Source organism: Nymphaea colorata, chromosome 10 (assembly GCF_008831285.2).
Source record: "Nymphaea colorata isolate Beijing-Zhang1983 chromosome 10, ASM883128v2, whole genome shotgun sequence".
In the NCBI taxonomy this organism is placed as follows: Eukaryota; Viridiplantae; Streptophyta; class Magnoliopsida; order Nymphaeales; family Nymphaeaceae; genus Nymphaea; species Nymphaea colorata.
Window position 1 is genome coordinate 14509428 of NC_045147.1, and position 22837 is coordinate 14532264.

Genomic DNA, 22837 nt, shown 5'->3' on the forward strand with positions numbered 1-22837 from the left:
CCAAGAAGGAAGCATTCCCACATCAGGGCCAAAACTCAAACTCAATGTACAAATGTGTGGATCTTGCTGCTGGCATCTCTTACCCAATTTGTTATTTTGGAATTTACTTAACCTTGATTTTCAGTTGAAGTCTGGATAAGTTGGATCCAACTTTAACTTGATTTTGAACCATTTTTACCTACCATATTACATTTTAATTCAACAAATTTTCTAAAAAATATAGAGAATGTTATTTGTTATGGTTCTCCATAGGAAGGTGCGAAAGGAGGGAGCCTCCCTATTAACATCCAAGTGGCTTAACTGAGAGTTTAAACCCCAAAAAAGGAAAAATCTTGAAACTCTTTATTGAAATTATAAAGGAAAGGAAATAATAAGTTTACAAGTATCTCTTTGAGGAACTTGCATTGAAGCTTCAAAAATTTCCTTTCCAACTAATGGGCCTCATGTTTCTTCAGCTTCTTCATACGGATTGCATGTCTCTTACAAACAAATAAGGTGTTATTTATTTGCATTTATTTTGATATTGAAACTTGATTTGAGGATGGTCGTCAGGGGAAGCTCTTATTAGCAGATGTTGGGAAAACTTGAGCGATGTATTAGAAATTCCATAAACGCATGACTTTCTCTAAAATTGGGGCAAAAGCTTGGCTCATTTAGCAGAATTCTTTTTTGCTTGTTAACTTAAGTTTTAAATAAAATATGGAGTATGCACTTTTGGAAGAAAAGCAAGCTGTCTTGTCTTGACAATTATTTGGGAAGGGGAGGAGTAACGGAGAAAGAATTGAGGAGAGTGGAGGAATCAGGCGTCTGTCACGTCCCCCTGCGTTACACCGAGGTGGAGGGGGAAGGGGAGGCCTTCTTTATTCATCGCCTCCATTACCGATCACTATATATTGATCAATCTCTTCCTTCTTCCCTCTGCCTCAGTTTCTCTTTTCTACTACCCATCTCCTAAATTCCTGTTGCCTCTCGTGTTCGATTGAACTTTTGATTGGGTTTCTTTCTAAAGGGCATAGAATGTGCCCGGCGAAGGTGTTTTAATCGATCCCCGTGTCGAGAAACATGGTTTTAAATTGGTGAAATTCAACGGGCTTTTGGTAGAGAGTGGTGAAATTTGATGTTGGTTTATGTGGGTTTCGTTGCTGAAGGTCCTTGATGGCAGAAGAAGATCTGGTTGAGGTCAAATTTCGGTTGTTTGATGGCTCTGATATTGGTCCCAACAAGTATTCCCCTGCCACCTCAATTAGTTCTCTTAAAGAGATCATTGTCAATACATGGCCGCAAGGTATATCCTTTTTCCTTGTCTGTTGGTTTCTGTGATCTTTATGTGTTTTTTATTTTCTTTTATCCGTTTTATTTGTGAGAAAAAACGTATCCTTCTTCTACGTGTTTGAGACTGTTTTCCTTTCCGTGAATTCGATGAATATCATGATTTTTAAGATGTGATAATCTATGTTCTTCTTTTACATCTTATAAAGTGAACCAGTCGACAATTACAGACCCATTTCTGGGATTGGTTATGTTCAATTTTTGCTGATGTCTATTCTTTTACGATATTGCTCTTGAAGAAGTCATTGTCGGCACATGGCCGGCAAGGTATAATGTTCGAGCGCTGATGCAGAGTGTAGGCTCGACTTTGTTTGTGCCTTTGTGGTTCTGAATGTGCTTCTTGTTCATCGTCTGAGAAATTCAACTGAGATACACATGTAATTTAATAATAAAATGGCGTTGATCTGATTGAACTCAGATTAGATTTTTAAAATTAGTGAGAATCTCTGTGTTACCTGACTGAGAAGTGGATGTCCTGCTTACAAATGGGAGCAGCTGGAGGTTCTGGTGCTTTTTTTTTTATCTTAGATGTTTATGGTTATGGGGTTAGACATTGTTAACCAATAGCTTTATTATGCCAGTGAATATATGTTCAGAATGCACAGTTTGATACCATGTCTTCAGGGTCTCCCGATACATCACAGTTGTCCTTTCAGGTCCTAAAACTGCAAGATGTATAACTCCTCTGCTTTTCTTACATCTGTTCAAAATAATTTCTGTAGTTCTCTTACAAACTCTTTCAAGTCTGCCTTTGTAGGGTATTCTGTCTAATAAACCTCAATGTATATCCTTGAATTTGAAGCATGCATTTCCAGCCCTTAAACATGTATTTGTATAAGATTGTGCATGGAAGCACACAAGCATATGTGCATGCACATATGCATGCAATGCACAAGGAGATGAGATAAATGACACTCCAACAACCATACACCCTTAATGAGCATAATTATAAACTCAGTATGTAACTTTAGGAAGCTTATCCATTGAGGACGTGATAGGTGCTGTCTTTAAGAATCTAGCTCTGGTCTGGTTAGCGTTATAAACCAAACATAACAGTTATTTTCTGGTGAATGGTGGAATTCCTTAACGGAGTGGAAAACCTGCCTGGCAAAAGTGCGATAGAATGCAGAGAATTCTGGTGTATCCCACTTTACATGGATGTGGTGTCCTGTTATGTAACATATGCTTTGGCATATTCCAATCACCAAACATATAACGATCTTCACGTCCAACAGGAGAAATGGCTGTTTTTAACTTTCTGGGGTATTGTTTATGGCCTAAAAACATTTACTTAATTTACCATGTGCTTCCTGTTCCATTGTGATTTTGTGTCTTTGTTTTGAACTGGGATATTGCTCAATACATTAGTTTCCTTTCTCAAAGGCTTACTTGATGGCCGTTGACAGAAAGGAAATTAATATTTCCATTTCACATATTTCGTTAAGCCTATTACTGGACACATCCTATTTTTCATGCTTTCTATTTTCTTTTCAAGTAAAAATAAATGAATGTTCATGATGTTTGTTTTAGTGCTCAGAATCATTAGTAGTCTTTGTCACATAAAAGTTCTTTTACTTAATGACAAATCTCATAATTGAAAAATCTGCTTCCTGATAGATAAGAACAATGCTCCAAAAACAATCAATGACATTAAGCTCATCAACGCGGGAAAAATACTGGAGAACAATAAAACTCTTGCCGAATCCAGGGTACCTGTTGGAGAGCTTCCTGGTGGTGTTATTACTATGCACGTCGTCGTGAGGCCTCCTATACCTGATAAACCCAATGGTAAAAGCTGAACCTAGTAACCATTGGAACTTCAATCTTGGTTTTTTTATCCACTTAACGTTCAAACTGTTGCCACTAGCTATGTTATATTCCGGATTTCCCTTTCCTGCTTTCATTGTTTTGACAGGATTGAAAGATCATAATTTCAGTTTTGCTGGAATTGTCTCTTTGCCTCTGAAATTATATACGGTATTTGATGTACTATTCTTAAATCTGTAAGCATCAAAACTCTCTTACTTGCCACCTAGTTGTAAGGGACTCAAATGTTCCAAGAGATCATTCTTAGACACCACGTAGTTGTAACTGTTGACTGAAAACGTCCAAGTGATTCAGTTTTGGAACATATAGAACAGTAAGTAGGTTGTCTTTAAAGTAAAGGGATTAGGTCTTCTTTTTTGTGATTGCATCAAAGTGTAATGTTGAGTTTTGCTCAAAGCATGTATTTTAGACTGTCAGCCTTGTTTTGAAATTTGAATAAACTAAGTTAGACATAGCATCAAATTTTGGATGCATTCAAATGCGAAGGAAAAAACATGCTTTAGTAAAGATGCTGAAGCTTTAGAACCTGGTAATGTTTTTAACAGGTCCTTAGGAAGACTTGCTTGGTGTATTTGTGTTGAAACTTGAAACCACTTTCCTAACTGTGACCAAGATCCTTGATTTCAAATCACTGGGTTTTCAAACCGAGGGGTAGGCCGACATTTTTAGCCTGTAGACAAATGGAGTGTGTCCTTAGTTGAGTGCAGCGCATTGGAAACCTTCTTGTGGTACTTGCTTCTACTCCTTTCTTTCTTTTGAACAATTTCAAACTATCAGAATGGCAGGAATTACCAATACAGATGTTTCTGGCTGCAGAGAAGACGCATGCTGATTCCCAGAAGAACAGATGTTCCTGCTCAATTCTGTGATGGAAGTACACAGTCTTCAGGTTCATCTTGCTGACATTACGTGTCTTGCTAAATAAAGACCTGTCCTGCAAATACGCCTCTTTACATTCTCTAGCATGCAGAAAAGCTGAGGGGTTCATTTCTTGTAGCGGCTACCTGATTGCGGCCTCCCCCTTTTCAGCCTACTAGGACAGGTTTTAGCTTGTGGTTACTCTGAAGTTTTGGCTTTATCTTTTTTCTCTTTGAAGGCCCACAGTTCTGGCTGAGGAGAGCATTGTTGCCCGCGCTGAAGCACAATAGGCGGTTTGAATGAACTAAGATCATGTTTTGGTGGACAAAGGTTGTCTCAAGTTCAACTCAAAAATGAGTGTTGGTGGAGATCTTTGTGGGTTATCCTGTTCAGCTCTAGTGTCATGTACTAAAACTCTATTGAAACACTTGATTTGTTTCTCCTTCAGGTTCTTTTGATCGTGTAAATACTGTGATCTGATGCCAGGATTATGTGTTCCTCTGAAAAGCTATGATTTTTTATTCTGATCTCATCCCCTTTTTTTTCTTTTTCTTGAACTTTTTGGATCAAACTGATCAAGTTACCATGAAGCAACGCTAAAAATTGAAGTCAAACACTTAAAATGGGTTTATGGAATAACATGAAATTTAAGAACTTACAATCTCTTTGTCATGTAAATAACGCGATGCAAGTTTTCTAGCATTCGGTAAGATTTATGAGGACAAGGAAAGAGATTGCACATAAAAAGCAACTCAAGATAAGTTACAACATTATCAATAAAAAATTTTCATTCACTATACATGTGGAAGAATTCCGTGGTGACATTATATGCATTCTTGAACAAGGATACTTAAGACACTGAAAAATGACTATACCGCAACAGAAAGAGGGTTGATAAGGGCAATCAGCCACCATAATATTGAAATATTTACATGCAGAATGTTGTATCTCGTGCTGTACTCCTAGCATCATGAGCAGCTATTTACAGAAGCTAGTTCCTTCTAACGTCTTAGTGGGGAAGAATATCACAGGAGCAACTGAAACAGTCTGTCACCTTGTGGCGTTTTGCTTTGGCATGACCTCCATTGTCACCAATATGTAAAATGCGACTGTTCTTAGGATCACATGCTTTTCTTGCCATGGCTAAAAAACTAGGCCTTCCTGGTTGTCCTTATGTTTTTTAGGGTCATTACTAGTTTCTGTCTTTCACCTTCTACCTCAGCAAACTGCACGCTGAGCTGTGAATAGCGGTTGTGCATCTCCTTCAACTCTGTCTCAACTGTAGCGTTTTTCTTCTTCAGCTCCAGCATGTCCTTGATTAGTTCATTGATGTCTCGAAAGCTTTTGCAGATTGCTTCTTCATCATGATGTTGTTTCAAGAAAGAACTACACTCAAAATGGAATGTCATGTTAAGTATATAAGGAAAACAAACCATGATGGAGTATGCACAGGTTCTTTGGAGAGCAGAGAACTTTTCTTTCTGTAACACAAATCTGAATTTATCTGACAGAACATAGTAATTAATAAATTAAATATGGAGGTTCAATCCGGGGAAGAACATGCAGATTAATGTCCACATTCAGCACAGTCTAAGCTAAAAATTTGTTAAAGAACTAGTCATTTCCAAATCATTAAGACAAAAATTCTGTTTGTTCATTTAATCATATTGGTTTGTGGAAAAGGGTTGATTTTGTTATTTAATGGGTAGAACCACAATAAAGCATCATTTGGTACAATATCTTACTGGCTAGTGCAAAAATTTTTGTTGCCGCATTTTTTTGCTTATCTGACATGAAGCACCTGGATGGTCGATCTAGGTTAGAGAACAAGAAACATTCTGTTCTGAAGGTACAGCATGATTTTGAAGTTTTTGCTATGTATGTAGAAGACTAAAAGTATATATTTCTGACTGGCAACCTTCCAGACCTTGAGTTGTGAATATATGACGACAAGAAGGAAGAACATCTCCCCACTCCTTTGTCTTTCTGCATTGCTAGACACACAGTCACCTCTTTAGCAGCTCTGTGAAAGCCCATGCTTTTGTTATCCTTTTACATCAGCCTATCTGTATGGCAAAATGTGATCATATTCACGTAATACAAAAACTAGTTCATGATGGGCAAGTAAGAACTTTAGATCACCTAACAGAACTTTGTCCCTTATTATTATAATATAATTTACCACAAACACCTATCGAGTTCTCTGCCTTTCAGGTTTAGAATGTTGAAATATCGAAAGCATAAAGCTTTGGGTTAAGAATTATTGACTGATTGTTGACTGTAAATCAAAAGCATGCTATGACATGTGGCTAGTAATCCTAGTCTAGAAACTACATTTAGAAACTGTGTACTTCGTCTTAAATGTAAATACAAAGGTTGCGCATTGACTATATAACAGGATTCTTAATTCACATGGTTTCTCATGTAAAATAATATCTGATTCGTATTTGCATGGTACTCCCATTGAAAATCAATATCTGGATGTGTCATGCAAATACAGAAAGAACTCTCATATATTTGCACAAAAGACAGAAAATTAATGTACACATAATTGTGTTATCCTGTGTACATTCAGGACAAAAGCAAACATTCTCCAAGTCTTCCACGCTATTGTTCAGACACATAAATAGAATGCTTCACCAAACATATCACTCATTTAGTTCTCTGCTTCAAACATTAATAGCGGTCATCTAAAGTCTTCACTGACCTTGTGGGCAATTCTGTATCATATTCATGTTGGAAACAAGTGGACAGCCTATTCAGATCTCAAAGGAAAAGGCAAATCTTAAGGGCAATTTATATGTGAAAGAACCTAACCTAGTAAAAAACAAGTTTTTTTATCCTTTTTCTTTTTTGTTGTCAAAAAGAATCAAAATTTACTGACTGCAAGATAATCACTCTAAGTTCAGTAGGCAATTATAATCTACAAACAGAATGCACTAGAAGAACAGAATCAATTACTGCCAACCACTCAGTCCCAACTGATTGTGGTCAGAAGCCATTGTCACAAATACTATTTTCGGGTATTAAACGGCAAGCTTTTTCTCGGGTATAATATGCAAGAATTTTTGGGAAAATATCGGCAAATTTTTAAAAGGTTAAAAAAGAAAAGATCCTAGAAGTTGCATGTAAAAATGTGAAAATAAAAATTTGGTAACTAAAAAATGTAAAAAACAAAAAAAACAAAACCAAAACAACGCAAAAAATCAAAAAATGTGTTTTTATTGTTTTTTTATTTCGCTTTTCTTTTCAAAAAAAAAAAGTATTCTTTTTCCTTTTTTTAGCTGACTAGTTTTTAACATTTTTTTTCGCATTTTTTTGAAATGTGTTATCTATGACACTGGTCAGAAGATGATGAAATCAAATAGGTGCCCGACAAGTACTGTTTGACCATGAAAACACCAAGCAAACTTCACCTGTGACAGTCTTTGCATAGACAACTTTCGGCCAGTAGATATAGCGCAGAATTAAAGGGGGCACAACCCTCTCGTCAAGCATAACAGCAAAAGCTGTTGTCAAAGTTGTCAGGCCTTATAAATTTATGGGAAAATGTTGACTGCATTTGTATACAGGTTTGCTAAATCCTGTCTGCAGAATATCTGCTTTCTAGAGGTTGTTTGAAAAAATAACAAGTTTTCGATAATGACAAACCATGGAAAAACTCATATGTCAAGATAGGAGTGAACTAAGCTCAGCCTGGCCTTGAGTTCTCGATCTTGGCTTTGGTTAAATGACTTAAATCCATCCCTAGCTTGCCTAATAGAAAAATGGTCCAAGCTTTGTGACTGGCCTGCTCAGCCTTGCAGATGGTTCGAGATTCATCCAGAAAATAAGTTTGATTAAGCTTAGAAGAACTCGTTTAAGCCAAAACTGAAGAAAATATATAAGATGCCCTGAACTTCAGGTGCACAATGGGCTCACGTTAGTGGTTATGGTGCTTATCCAGAAAAGGTTGCAGGTCCAATCCCATTAGTGCTGATTTTCATTTTGACAGAGAAGCTGCTTGGCTGAGCCAAGATTGTCTGATCTGGCTCGCATTCTGCATCAACTCGACGACTAAATATTCAAGTTTGTTCAAGCTTTGGCAAGAGGCCAGTGTAATACAACCCGAGCCAGCTCAAACACCACCAAGGATCAAGAGCCCCACCCTAAAAGAGTAACCTGAAGAGTGGTCCCAAGTCTTCTCCTGTTTAAATTCCATCTTCATTAAACATATTTCTTCGAGAACAAAATGAGAGATGGATACAGGGACCACATGATCTAGATATTGCAAGAAGGATGAACGGAACAAAGCATTTAGAAACATGGAGAATACCTAGTGAAGGATCTAGTTTTTTTTTTTTTCCTCTCTGAAAGATTAAAAGTTTACTCTCAAATAAACAGTACCTGGAAGCTTAATAAGGCCAAAATGCCAACAAATAAGCAGAAAGCAAATATGTAAATTTTGGAGAATATGAAACTGAAAAAGATAAAGGAAAGGAGCAGATTGTTGCTGAATGGACATAAGATGTGAAATGCACCAAACATTTTCAGTTCTTAGATACCTTTGGAAATGTCTCTCATCTTTCTTCTTTGACTTCAGGGCTTCTGCTAATTCAATTTCCAAGGCAAGGACTCTTTCTAATGCATTTCCACTTTCCAGAAATTCATTGAACCGAGGAAATATTCTACCCAATTGTTCATTTGCCTGCTCAAATCCATGGGGCAAAGATAAGAACTTCAGAATCAGAACATGGATGAAAATATCAACTAGGAGCTGCTTTGACAGAGTATTAGACAATCACTGACCACGTTCAGTTGTGATACTTCTCTTTGAAACCGTTCTTCATAAACCATGTCAGTTTGATGTCCATTTTGGTCAAGCAACGGAGCCAAATTCTCGTTTTTCATCTTTTCTAGCTACAGAGAACAACAAGCAGTGTATGACAATATTAAGACGTCATGCAAACTAGAAAATGAAAAGATAAATTTATGCATAATTATCATACGACACCAGCAACTATTCTAACCGTATTGTAAATTAGAACATACAATATTTAAGGTAAAGCAGATAAACAAGCATCTTTTGGGAAATTCAATTAGAAAATACATTAGACAAGCTCCTGTGGGAAGAACAAGTGGAAAATATATTAGGCAAGCTCCTGAGGAAAAGAGTAATGGAACAATTTGATATAAATAGCATTATGTAGGATAAGACAGTGACGCAGCAATTAGAGGGTTAGCTCTAATCCCTGCGGAAGAACACACCACACAGTACTGACAAGTAAACTTAATTGAAGAAACTACTGAAGAACAGAAAGAATCAATGATAATTAGGATTTTCTTAATGACATGCTAATTCCCAAAAGAGAGAACGTGCCCTTTAAATAGGGATGCAACCTAATAAAATGGGTCTTGGATCTTGGATCCAATTACAAGATCCAAACTCTAAATAAAAGAATTATATGAACACGAAAACAATAATAGCTCTGCATCAGATAGATGCAACAATATTTTATGCACTTGCCATTATTATCTGCCTTCAATATGGTAAAGGTTGTCACACTAGTATCTTGCCAACTTTCACAAAATAAAACATAAAGAATATGAAGCTTTGCGAAAATCTTGAAATCACAGAAAGAAGCAAAAGAAAGAAAAACATGGAATCCAGAAACCCAGCAGTGATAAGCAACAAGTAATTAATTTTCTTACTGTGTAGTTTTGAATACACAAAAAACAATTGGCACTATTATGTAAAATCACAGGTAAAACTATGAACAATGGCATGGGATAGAAGTAAAACGAATTGGAAGTCATCAACACAAGTAGATTACCTCTTTCTGCAAGCGCTCCATGCTAGAAAATAAATTTTTCTCTTGGATGTGCCTATTGGCAGGTTCCAGCTCTTCCCTGTCTTCATCCGCTTGTCTGCCTTTGTTTACCAGCAACAACCTCGAATTTTCAGGTGAAGTACCCTTCAGTTCAGCATTACCCTGTTCAAGTACAATATTGAAAATAAAACTTGTGTGAATCAACAGAACCATACATTGAAGGTCATGCTCAATTGGTACATATGGATTGGATTAGAAGGTATCAGGAAAGTAAAAATTGAATACCAGTGGAAAAGGATTGGTTTCCTCATTCAACAAAGCTTGTGCTGCCACAAAATCTTCCCCATGCAAGGGATCTTTGTTCGAAGAATTCAGTGGATTGGTTGAGCTTGTGCCATTGTAAGAACTATATATTTGCTTCCCATGAAGACCCTCTCCCGCACTTAACCCTTGTTGAGCTGCAGGCAAGACAAAGGTTGATTATAAAGTCAGGATATGGAACACTTATAACTCAGCTTTCATAACTTTTTCACTCCAAAAAGAAAAAACTTATCTACTTGGCATCAAAAGTAGTTTTCTACTCACATTTGCATGCAGCACAAGCTTTCAACTTTTCCTTTGCAGAGCTAAGCTCTAGTAATAGCTTCATTCTCTGATTCTGATATTCTTGCAGAGATATTTCAAGATTTTCCTTCTCTTCCTTGCAACAGATAAGGCTTAATCTTGACACTTCCAATTCAGTGTTCAACTGATTGTTATCCTTGACTTTTTCTCGCATGTTATCTAGTAGACTTTGAAGTTCAGCCTCCAATTCAAGAACTCTTGCGGAGAGGTCTTCATTTTTCCGCATACAGATTGCCTCACTTTTCTTTCGAGCTTCAAGCTCATCAAGTGCAATTTGCAATTTAAGCAGTAACTCTTCCCCATGTTTTCTTGATAAATGCAGCTGAGATCTTAGATCTTGCAGCTTTGTCTCACACTGTTCCCTGATAAATGCAATCCTCAAAGACTCCTGTGAAGCAACAGAAGGCCCATCTGCTGTCTTTCTCTCATTGACCTGACTTGACTCTGTTCTCGGTTTAAGTTCCTGCAGACAGATAGATAAGTTCCTGAACTCTTCTGTCTTCAGGACTTGCTCTGACAGCCTCTGGGAAAGTTCAGAATGTTGGATTCGCAATTTGTTGAGCTCGTCACCATATTCATTAAGGCATGCTATATGATTATTCAGTTCATCCAACTTGGTCACGAAAATTAAGTTAGTAATATCCAACTCATCTCTAGATGATCTAAGAACCTCGGCCTCTTCTTCAAGGCACATAACTATTCCATTCAGATGCTCAATCTCACTGTCGTTCTTAAATCTTTCCACATTTGGCTGATCATTGCTAACATCTCTGAAGCCTTCCCCAGCAGACATGTTGAGCTCTGACCTTGATGATAAGAGATCCAATGTTAGATGTGCATTTTGTGCTAAACTTTGGGCTTCATTTGCCATTTGATCATCCAGAGCCATACCAGTTGCTTGAAGTTTCAAGTGAAGCTTCATTTGATGATTTTCCAGAGCCGCAATCTGATTGCAAAGTTCTGCTATTTTTGAATGTAACTGACTTTTTAGGAAAATAACTTCTATATCAGCTTTCAGCAATGATTCTTGTGCTATGACCATGTTATTTTCCAGATCACAGAGTTTTGATTCCGCATATTTTATATCTTCCCTCAACTTCCCTTGGCATTCTTCAGAATGTAACAAAAGATCCCTCATATTTGAATTTTCCACTAACAAATCTGACACCTGTTTCCTGAGTTGCATTAGTTCAGCCTTTTGTTCTGAAAAAGATACCATTTGCTCATGCTTTTCATTCAATTCAAGCGTTAGATGTGCAAATGCAGCCTCAAGTTGATCCTTAGACTCTCTAACACAATGCAACTCGTCCTCCAAGCATTTACAATGTTCTTTCAAGGAATTGAGATCTCTCATCTGTTGGACGGCCTCATCTCTGGCAATCTGGAGAGAAATGCTCAAATTTTTGTTATCTGATATATAGTCATTGAGTATCTTCTTGTGGTTTTCAATCTCCACATAAGAAGAATTTTCTAAACTAAATATCTTCTGTAAAAGATTCTTGTTTTCCACTGTAATAGACTGCAGCATGACCTTCATGTCTGAAAGTTCAACAGAAAGCTTCCTGTTCTCTTCTGTAAGTTTTTCTTCTATTTCTGATGCAACCATATATTTGCTGGTCATATCAGTTAATTCTGCATGGAGTTGCTCTAGGCGTGCATTAGATTCATCTCTATTGACCACCAGAACTTTCATATCCATCTCAGACTTCTCTTTCAGAAGCAGAAGCTGAGATTCCACATGCTTTAATGACCTTTGGGCTAAATCCCGTTCTTCTTCACTTTCCTTCTTCTTTTGATAGCACTGGAGAAACTTCTCAAGAGCTTTATGTTGAAGTTTCTCAACATCAGAAATGACTGCTTCTGCATCTTGACAATCCAACTCTCTTGGCAAGTCAATAGCATTAGTTTCAACAACACTACTCTCACCAAAGAAAAACAACTTTCTCCTTAATTCCTGCAATCTTCCGTTCAAGCAATTCATCTCTTTTATCTGTTGGACAGACTCATCCCTCGCAGTTTGGAGTGAAATGCTCAACCTTTCTTTCTCCAAAATATAATCATTAAGAATCTGCTTAGTGTTCTCAATCTCCTCCTTAAAAGAATTTTCCAAAGTGAAGACCTTCTGGAGAAGGTTTTCTTTCTCCTCTGTAACGGATTGCAGCACAACTTTCAGGTCTGAAAGTTGTGCAGCTAGGATCATATTCTCTTTTACATGTTTTACATCCATTTCTGATGCAACCTTGTATTTGGCCGACATATCAGTTAATTCTGCATGGAGTTGCTCCAGTTTTGCATTAGACTCTTCTAGCTTGCTGAATAAAATTTGCATATCAATCTCAGATTTCTCTTTCACAAGAAGTAGCTGAGATTCTGCGTTCTTTAAGGACTTTTGAGCAAAATCCCGCTGTTCTTCACTTTCTTTTTTCTCTTGATAGCACTGGAGAAACTTTTCAAGAGCTTTGTGATGAAGTTCTTCAACATGGCAAATTGCTGTTTCTATATCTTGGCAATCGAACTCCTTTGGTAAGCCAGTAGCTGTCTCAACAGGATTACTGTCACCAAAGGAAAACATCTTCCTCCCTAGTTCCTGTATCCTAGCTTTCAAGCAATCCAGCTTTCTCATATGCTGAATTGACTCATCCCTAGCAATCTGGAGAGAACTGCTCAAACTTCTATTTTCTGAGGTGTAATTGTCAAGCATCTTTCTGTAGTTCTCAAGCTCTTCAATAGAATTCTCTAAACTAAACAGTTTCAGTAAAAGGTTCTTATTGTCCTCTGTAACAGATTGCAGTTCAACTTTCAGGTTTGAAATTTCTGCAGAAAGTTCCCTTTTCTCTTCAACATGTTTTTCTTCCATTTCTGATGCAATTTTATATTTGCTAGTTATATCAACTAATTCTGAATGGAGCTGCTCTAGTTTGGAATTAGATTCATCTAACTTTGCAGTTAGGATCTTTACATCCATTTCAGATTTCTCTTTCACAAGCAAATGCTGGGATTCTGCATGCTTTAATGACGTTTGAGCAATATTCCACCGTTCCTCAGATTCCTCCTTCTCCCTATGGAACTGGAGAAACTTTTCAAGAGCTTTATGAAGAAGCTCTTCAATATAAGAAACAATTGTTCTCATATCCTCACCGTGCAACTCCGTTGACAAGTCAGTACCAGCTGTTTCAATAGTACCCTCTCCAAAGAAAATCATTTTCCTCCTCAGTTCCTGCAGCCTACCTTCTAGAAAAGCCAATAGTTTCTCCTGGTCATATCTTTTAGAGGACTCTTTGTCCAAATTAAGTTTCAAAGTTTTCAAGCTCTCCTTCAATAAGATGGCCTCATTTTGAAGGGTAACTCTTTGCAGATTTTCTTTTTCGAATAAGTTCTGCATTTTTTCCTTTTCTGCATTACAAATATCGTATTTCTGTCTGTAGCTAAGGGCTTCTACAGCCATGACCTCACATTCCTTGAACCTTTCAGCAAAATGACTATTTTCCTCTACAACACAATGCATTTTCTCTTCAAGAGCAGTATTTTGTAAAATCAAGTCATCATATTTAGCCATGCTTTTTGCCACATTTTCCTGCAGTGCTTCAATAGTAGCCAATGCAGTTTGTAACTTAAGCATCAGTAGGTCTTTTGATTCAATGGCGTGCCCAAGCTGCCTTGTAAGTTCTTCATTTTTTTCTTTCAAGCTCATACTACCAGCATGTGTCCCTGTGAGTGTTTCATGTAACACCAAGGAAAAAATCTCCGAGTACACATTTAGTCTTTCCTTCTCAGCCATTTCATGGCCCATCTTTTGTAGCAGCTCTTCCTTCAGGGTCAGTGAAACCTTTGTTTCTTCCAAAAGAAACTCCAGCTCAGCCTGCCTCTTCAGATCCATATGTTGTTTCTCATTCAACTGGGAAGCAAGATTTGCAAGTTCAGTTTCAAGTTTTTCTTTGGAGCCTCCTACACTCTGCAGCTCATCCTGCAAACATCTCAAAGTTTCTTTCAAGCAAGCCAGTTCCGTCACCTGCTTGATTGACTCTTCATTTGCAGACTGGAGAGAAAATTTTAAACCCTTGTTTTCTGAAATACAATCATTAAGAATCACCTTAGTCTGATTAAGCTCCTCAGCAGCACTTTCAGAACTCGATACTTTCTGCGCAAGGATGTTCTTTTCCTTGAAAACAGATTGCATCTCCATCTTTACGCCTGAAAGCTCCTCCAAGAGTTTTGTTTTCTCCTGCAAAAGGGTTTTTCCTGCTTCAGTTGCAAGCATATACTTCTTGGTCATTTCAGCTAGTTCTCCATGGACTTTTTCTGAATTTGCACTGGATGCTTCCAACTTTTTCACCAGTATTTTAGCATCTGCTTCAGCCTTCTCTTTTATCATTGTAATCTGAGATTCTAAATGTCCAAGTTTATTCTCAGTATCCTTCTTTTCTTCAGAAAGTTGAAGAAACTTTCCACAAGCTTCCTGCTGAAGTTGTTCCAAGTGGGAGAAGGCTTCCTCAATGTCCTTGCCATTGAACTCCTTTGATGTGTTGGTGCCAGTCACTCCACCTACTATGCTTTCATTGAATGAAGACATTTTTCTCCTTAAACTTTCCAACCTATATTGCAAGGAAGCAACTGTTTTCTCCCTGTCAGCTCGTATGGACAACTCCTTATCTAGATCTAGTCTTAAAGTTTTCAAGTAACTTTTCAATGAGAGAATCTCATTTTGAAGATTGACCTTTTCCCACTTTTCCTTTTCTAACAAATGTTTCATTTCTTCGTTCTCTACAGTGCAGGCATCATAATTGTGTTTGAAGTCGACCAAATCTATGATCCTCATCTCGGAGTCCTTGAGCTTTTGAATGAGAACATTCTTTTCTTTTAAAAGATCCTGTAAATTGTTCTCAACAAAGTTATATTTTAGGATCAATTCGTCGCATCTAACATCACACTTTGCCTCATTTTCCTGGAGTACTTTGACATGGTCAGATGCAGCCTGCAACTTAATAATCAAAAGCTCCTTTAGGCTTGTAGATTGTTGAAGCTGCCTAATAAGTTCATCATGCTTTGCCTGCATCACCATGATCTCGGATTGTGCTCCACGTGCAGTTTCCAGTAATACAAGAGAAAATATTTCCAAGTACAAGTTCAGCATTTCCATCTCTTTCAGTTTGTTTTCGGACTTCTGCTGGAGATTTCCCTGCAAGAAAAGTGAATGTTTTGTCTCTTCTAAAAGGAAGTCTAGCTCAGACATCCTTCTCTTAAGCTCTTTATTTTCTGACTGATACTCCAGTATTTCAACTTTGTCAGCTAATAGAGAATCTGAACCAGACCTAGAAAAGTCACCAGGTACACATACTTCATCTTTCTGACAGCCGAACAAATTATTTGCAGATAAACCTTTAAGATGCTTTCCTACTAAGATGGCTTCATCTGCAAGTAGAGTTTGCTCTGAACTAAGCTGCTCTAGACGGGGCATCAAGTCACCATTCCTTCTATTCAATGCAACCAAGTGAGCATTATCCACCTCTCTATCTTCTTCCGACTTTGACAATTTGTAATGCTTATCTTTATAAGTTCCTTCCAAGTATTGGACTCCAGATGAGTTGAAATAAGCATCTTTACTTTCTGCACCATGACATTCTTTCACTGCCACGTGACCCTCAGATTCCAGACTTACAGTTTTTGCTTGCAATGAACTTTTTTGGCTCTTATCTATGAGAAAAGCATCAGCCTGAGTTCCATACCTTTTGGTTATATGTTGTGCCTTCAATAAAGTGTTGATGGAGTCAAACTTAACCAGAGGGGAACACGTTTCTTCTGACTGCTCATCATTGCTTCTTTCCAAGGATGGTTGAGCTGCATCAGTAAATGGTTGTCTAGAAAGGTCTTCATTCGTCTCATACATTGACAAAACCTGGAATGAAAGTGTCTCAAGGTCCTTTAGTAGCTGATCTACTGAAAGAGAATAATTCTGCCTGAGCCTTGCAAGTGCCATTTCAGATATAAGAGCCCTATTCTCGAGTTCCAAGTTAACTGAACTTAGTGCATGTTTTTCTGCTAGAAACTTACTGAACCGCTCATCATTCTCTTTTTGCAGTTTCCGGGCTTCACTTTCTAAAGTAGCAATTGTGTAGATGCAAGAAGAATGAGCATCCTTGACCGCCTGTAGTTCTGCAAGCATTCGCTGCTGGCTTTCTTCAAGTTGATGAATAAGTGTTTCATAGTAACACTCCATCTGATCCATTTTCTTTGTGAGATTGCTATTCTCAGCTTGAGACTCATCCAACTCTTTAGAGAGCCCGTTTATCTTTTCTTTCATTTCAATAAAGATGTCATGACCAAGTTCCACCGGCATGCTGTTCGATACATTAGAACAGTGAAAGAAACCTTGTCTGTGACATTGTTTTACATTTGCCATTGAAAGGACACCCGTGTGATGAAAAATGTTATCTGGTATTCCTTCAGATTTCTGAAACTGAGCCACCCCAGAAGTTTTCTCCAAAAGTGAAGTACTCTCTGGCCCTTTTACAGGGTCATGAAGATCTGATTTAGTCATCAGTCCAGCATTCAGAGAATGAACCAAATTTTGACCACTGTGTCTAAGACCGAGAATGAGATGCTCCAGAGACTCCAAGTCAGCAACAAGCCCAAGGTCACTTTCCAAGTTTTGGAGACATGCCTTGTCTTTGATAATTTTGATTTTATCTTCCAAAAGAAACAGATTCTGCAGCCAATCTGCCTCTGAATCATTTGTAAAGAAGTCAGAACTTTCTAAAGGAGAAATCATCTTAAGCTTAACAATAGATGATACATTACCTGGTTGGCCATACTTATTTTGCACGCCCAACAAGTTATATTGTCCATATTGTGCACTGATTCTCCCAATTTTTTCATTTGCATATACCAATGGTCCAACAGCTTTGTTATTTCCATTGTGCAATTTGGCTTTTTCAAAGTCATCTTTGAATTTGGCACACTCAAGTTTTAGGGAAGAAATTGTTCTTGCCAATTCTTCTCCCGACGCTATTTCTACAACCAGCTGCTCAGCAAGATTTTGTGTTTCTGAAACCATTTCATGAGTTTGAGCATTTAAAGTGCTTACTTCAAGCTTAAGATCCAAGATGGAGGACTGAGCAGCCTCCAAGCATGCTCTGAGTTTACTATTCTCTTCATACACAGCAGCTGAATCATTATACAGAGAAATGTTTGAACACCAACCATGAACCCAATCAGCACTCCCTTGTGGCATGAGCTGATGAACACTTACTCCCACATTTTCAAGGCCAGTAATCTGGTTATTAGAGAGATGCCCCATATCACCGGATACTGTGCTCTTGAGACTCTCATTTTCATGGGTGCTAGAATTATCGTGTTTCTCTGTATACAAGCTTTCTGAAGTACATGATGATCCATCAGCATTGACTACTGAATCTGCAATGTCTTCATTCATCTCTCCTTCCGCTTCAAGTGTTGGAAAACCTCCATCTGATTTGACTCTGACTTTTGCACTTGCCTGAAAGATTCAAAGAGGCTCATGTATTAAAAAGGAGAAAAGGATGAAGGAAATGAGGACCTTTGCAATAATTTTCGGAGGCATGATAATTACATGTTGTAGCAGAAGCACAAGACATGCATTTGAAATATGGCAAGATGCCATAATAATTGTAAACAGAGTTCTTCACGTGCACTTTGAAGAAGAAAAGGGAGCAAAAATGCTAGTGTCTCTTCCCTTGAGCTAAACTAAATAATTCTGTGAAACTTTTAGTGTTACATTCCGTTGTTGGTTTGTTTAGCATGTTTTAGGGGATTGCATGTGATTATGTGAGCACATACACAAAGGGAGTTTTTGTGAAAAATAATTTTGAGCAGTAAAATGACTAAAAAGATTTCAGCTTCAATTTGGAATTTATTAAACCAGAAAGAAACCTTTATGAAATATTACCATAATACACCAATCATATCATCTCATGATTTCTGCAAATTACTACTGAAATATGCTCTTAGAATGCACAGTAAGAGCAAGACCTTTTCATTCTGACGATTGGAGGGTTCTGAGAACACTGCTACTTTACTATCTGTTTCATGCTGAATGCCTGAACCAGTAAGCATCTGAATTCCTCTTTCTCTAAGCTCCCGTTGCTGCTCAAATTCTCTGCAGAATTTTCAGGCGAGTTCAGGAGAAAGAAAAAAGTGCTGATATAGTCATTAACCAACTTGTTAGGAAAAGGAAAAATACTAAATCCACACTTTCCCTTGCATCACATAGACTAATTCCAACTTCACATGTACCCATGCAGAACTATATATGTTCTCTGATACGAAAACAATGAACAACCACATAGGCTGGGAACCTATATGAATGTGTATAGTTGCCTGTTTACTCAACAAAAGAATATAATTGATCAAGTTTTGCAATGGCACCTGAACCCAGTTTTGGAAGTAAGCAGCTGGACTGTGACCTGCCATCAGGCATTAAAGATTAGTAAGGTGATTTTGGTTACATTATGTTTTATAGTTACACTATCAAACAAGATTTATGTGTCAGCAATAAATAAATTCAGAAAGCATCATTCAACTCAAAATGTGACAATCAGGCGACAGGTATGCACAAACACATGCAAATGCCAAGAATTCCAGAGAAAATTGTACTCACATGCAAAACAGTTCCAAACGTGCATCCTTGAAGAGGCAAAGAAATAGAAACAGGTTTTCCTGCATCCGCATAATCAGCAAGATTGATGGTAGCATCCCCAAGGATACTGGACCGGGAAGAGCCCTGATAAGCAAGAAATGTTTTACCAACTGGAAACACTATAAAAAGAGAAGAAAGTGCATCCTAGCATTGTGACATGAGGACACCAATATGCTGAACTTTTCAAGAGTTTCACATCCAAGACTTTTGGAATTAAGAGAATTCCAGACAGAAGATTATATCTGGCCAATGAAAAGCCATTTAAAGGTACTGGTCCTACCATTGCCACCACCAGTTTGTATAATTTATCATCATATTTCTTGTTTCCATGATCTTGGAGTAGCCTTGTGGTTTCATAGACTGGATCTGACCATTTGCAATTCCCATTCCGGACATTTGCTTTAGTTGTTTTGGCCGTCACTTTTCCAGTGTCCATAGGTATGAAGGACACGAACAACTTGTCCCATCCTGCCTGTGGAACCTGAAAGAAAAGAATGAGAAACTGATAAATTTTGCATCATTCAATGATTGCAAGAAATTGAGTTAGAGAAAGAGTCCTCTTGATTAATAAGCAGATTCCTAACCATTTCTTTATTTTTTATAAATCATAATTTTTTGTGAAACTTACAATAGGAAAAAGGACCTCCACATTCTACACTGTTCACAATCCACAAAAGGAGGAACACCATAGAGACCCTGGGAGCATCATCATCCTGTCATATCTAAGGAGGTTTCTATGATTCTAACAGAAACCAACCATAATAGAGACAGTGAGAGTAACATCAGCCTACCACATCTAATGACGTTTCTGTCAGAAGCAAAATGTTCATGAACGAAGGATGAGGTCAAAATCAGAAAAAACAAGGTATAAGGACCAGTGCAACAGAGGAATCTAGTATGGCAATGAGCTATAGAATTAAACTTCGGTTCAATATAGGAAGTGCCAAAACAAATACTTACATGAGTAGCATGAAATTGCAAGCGAAAAACAACTTTCACTTTTATCTTCTCAGACTTCCACTTCGTGATTTTTGACATTATTTTCAGGTACAACCAGGAGAATGATGATCACCTCCCAAAAAAGAATCATCCAAATGTTCAGAAGGACAACATCAATATAACGTGCACATTCGCCTGTCCTTCACCATGCATCAATGGTAGGTCATCTGACAATAATAGGAAGAGAAATGGAGATATTTGGTTAAAAGAAACCATCCAGAAGCTTAACAATATTCGACTGAACCATCAAATATGTCCTTGAATGCACGCAACAATTTGGAATGATTAAAGAAAGAACTGCAGAGATCTTTTTATTGTTCATTTTGTGCCAATTGGAGCAATAAAGATCAGGGAAACAACAAACATGATATACATGACAAGACGCTCAAATGTCGATAGCAAATTAAAAGCTGGAAATAATTTTTTATTCCTACTACAAATTCAACTTCCTAAACTGTTATAAAGTTTAATATGTTTCCTTATCTGAAGAAAAAACCCAACCGAAAAGGGAAAAAGGCCTAACTAAACTCATGCATGAAGACAGTTCTACATTCTTGAGCATTGCACAAGAATTGGACAGACTCAGGTCAGTCAGGTGTGTTTCGAATGAGCAACTAATGTTCAAGTCCTGACAGTTACGTTTTCAGATGCCCGATATCCTAGCAACAAACTTTTATCACAGCGAAGATAAGGACCAAGAGCAGAGAAAAACAATGCAAACCTGTACTAGGTCCTTTAGTGTGTATGCGACAAGAGAAAAGCAAAACAAAATGCTGGAGGACTCGACCTTCAAACTTCACTGAAATAGCAAAAACAGATATTTTGGAAGAGCTCAACCATGCACCGACCAGACAAGCCTACTCTCTAGCAACTCTCTAGCAATAAATTAACAATGCTGCGAGCAAAAGCACAAGTGGATAACAAAATGTTTGCCCGTAACAATGCAGTCATCGTGTCATGAACTTGATATAGTCCTTAGTATTTGAAGTTTGAACATGATAATGCAATTCTGATTATGATGTTTCAAGTTCCCGTAGCTTAGTCAGAAATATGCTAAACGCTCTAAGCACGGAGATAATAGATCAAACACTTGGGTTGAAATCAATGCAGAACCAGAAGCACAGCATAGTAAATGCTGCAAACGGGCGCCATAAAGAGGTAAAGTTAGCACTTCACACCTTACCATAAGCACAAATTAATTTTCCAGGACCAAACCAAGCGGAAGATAAAATTAAGCCTCACGATCAACCTACATTCCCCAGAGTCTAGCGTGAATTCTTCCGCAAAGCCTACTTGAAGTCGGAAAAGAACAATGAAACGGATAAACAAGAGAAACAACTATTCGATCTGCTCTAAGCATGAAACTTTCCACCAATTTCGTGACGAGGGGGGATCATCATTTGATCGCAACAGTAACTATGGAAGGAGTTTATCACAACCTGAGTCTGCAGCCTCAAAAGAACATTCTGCAGAATCGCTAGTCCAGCATTCACGACCTTAAACCCTAAATCCTAGAGCGGACAATTTGTGATGAAAACATATGATAAGCGACGGAATACATGAAAACAGGTAAAGTAAACGGAGAAGTATTCGCTCACTTATTCCTTAAATGTCAAGGTAAAACAAAAAATAAAGTACATATAGCAAGAAAGAAGGTAAGAAAACGACTGGATTTCTTTTTGGCAGGGGAAAAAAGGAGAAAAACACTTTGTTTCTGAATGCATCAATCTACGTCAGGATCTTTTCCAACTTACGATGCCGACAAGATGGACGACCTGGAAACTATATTTACAAAAGAATACATCGATAAAAAAAAAATCATTGAAAACCATAAATTCGTACAAAATCAAGCCAAGAGAGATCGACGATCTCTGCACTCGAAATTCAGCGCCACTAGCTTCCAACAATAGCGATCTCCGAATCATTCAATTTTCTTTGCTCCGTAGCAGATATTGAAAACAAAAAAAAAAAAGTTAAGTCGTCAAAAACAAAAAGGAAAAAAAGATCGATGAAAAACATCAAAAATGCGGAAGATAACAACGGCATTGAGCTCGCGCTTTCTCACCTAACTCCAGAGGTAGGAAGGACAAATCAAAAAAGAAAAATCTTCAGCCGGACGAAGAAGAAGACAGATCGCAGCCTCAGAGGAACACAGACCACTTCATTCTCCTCGTCATCCTCCAGATCGTCGCGTTGATCATGAGTCAATAGAACAAGCCAAAAGTAACTCCAGATGCTGGACAGTCCTCACGTTCCCAACACAGTAAGTCAATAAACTTACAGACTGCACTTGCACAGCTCTGCAAAAGGGAGAGAGAGAGAGAGAGAGAGAGAGAGAGAGAGAGAGGAGAGCAATTAAGTGAGGAAGCGAGGAGGCATGTGATGGCGCCGAAGGGGGCAGCGTGGAAAATGGCAGCTCCCGGACGCAGCTGCGACTCTGCGTAGAAAATGCTCACATCGGAGCTGTACTCTATCTCTCTCTTCTCCCACTCCTCTTTGCTTTCTGGAGGAGTTTTTTTCTTTTTTTACACGCTCGGCTTTTATGTGGGATTTTGAAGTAAACGTGGAGGGAGGAAAAAGGGTGGTGGGACCGCTGGTGAGAGAGAGAGAAACAGCTGATTAAATAAAAGCGACGTCCCGCCAAATCCCCTAATTAATTGAGTTACTATTATTAACTAATTACGATTCCATATAACCCCTTTTACTTTTGTAGTATTTC

The 22837-nt window shown here is 37.9% G+C and overlaps 2 protein-coding genes across 8 annotated transcripts; one reads left to right on the forward strand and one right to left on the reverse strand.

Annotated features, from left to right (window-relative positions):
* Positions 1-728: 728 nt before the first annotated feature.
* LOC116263177 (membrane-anchored ubiquitin-fold protein 3-like) lies at positions 729-4546 on the forward strand. 4 transcript variants are annotated; one of them, XM_031642800.2, is made up of 4 exons: positions 729-1285; positions 2947-3117; positions 3934-4045; positions 4253-4546. In XM_031642800.2, exons 1-3 carry the CDS (start codon positions 1156-1158, stop codon positions 4023-4025), a joined length of 393 nt encoding a protein of 130 aa, XP_031498660.1. In that variant the 5' UTR covers positions 729-1155; the 3' UTR covers positions 4026-4045; positions 4253-4546. The 4 variants fall into 4 exon arrangements, with proteins under 4 accessions (XP_031498660.1, XP_031498658.1, XP_031498662.1 ...); XM_031642802.2 differs by having other exon boundaries at positions 734-1285; positions 3973-4045; XM_031642798.2 differs by having other exon boundaries at positions 730-1285; positions 3934-4546.
* A 209-nt stretch (positions 4547-4755) lies between these two features.
* Positions 4756-22635, reverse strand: LOC116262277 (uncharacterized). 4 transcript variants are annotated; one of them, XM_031641494.2, is made up of 13 exons: positions 22184-22635; positions 20080-20285; positions 19400-19600; positions 19081-19203; positions 18849-18886; positions 18453-18579; positions 17244-17940; positions 10410-17162; positions 10110-10282; positions 9828-9986; positions 8803-8913; positions 8559-8701; positions 4756-5400 (listed from the first exon to the last, which is right to left on the reverse strand). In XM_031641494.2, the coding sequence occupies exons 2-13, from the start codon at positions 20155-20157 to the stop codon at positions 5166-5168; spliced, it is 8838 nt and encodes a 2945-aa protein (XP_031497354.1). In that variant the 5' UTR covers positions 20158-20285; positions 22184-22635; the 3' UTR covers positions 4756-5165. The 4 variants fall into 4 exon arrangements, with proteins under 4 accessions (XP_031497354.1, XP_031497353.1, XP_031497350.1 ...); XM_031641493.2 differs by having other exon boundaries at positions 10410-17168; XM_031641490.2 differs by adding an exon at positions 21961-22051 and having other exon boundaries at positions 10410-17940.
* Between the last annotated feature and the right edge of the window lie 202 nt (positions 22636-22837).

Coding starts and splice junctions, on each gene's coding strand:
- LOC116262277 (XM_031641489.2), bottom strand. CDS start 20,157: ATGTCAAAAATCACGAAGTGGAAGTCTGAGAAGATAAAAGTGAAAGTT. Junction 19,204..19,399: donor ACAAACTGGTGGTGGCAATG/GTAGGACCAGTA, acceptor CTTGCTTATCAG/GGCTCTTCCCGGTCCAGTAT. Junction 18,887..19,080: donor CGTTTGGAACTGTTTTGCAT/GTGAGTACAATT, acceptor GCCTGATGGCAG/GTCACAGTCCAGCTGCTTAC.
- LOC116263177 (XM_031642800.2), top strand. CDS start 1,156: ATGGCAGAAGAAGATCTGGTTGAGGTCAAATTTCGGTTGTTTGATGGC. Junction 1,286..2,946: donor TGTCAATACATGGCCGCAAG/GTATATCCTTTT, acceptor GCTTCCTGATAG/ATAAGAACAATGCTCCAAAA. Junction 3,118..3,933: donor TATACCTGATAAACCCAATG/GTAAAAGCTGAA, acceptor TCAAACTATCAG/AATGGCAGGAATTACCAATA.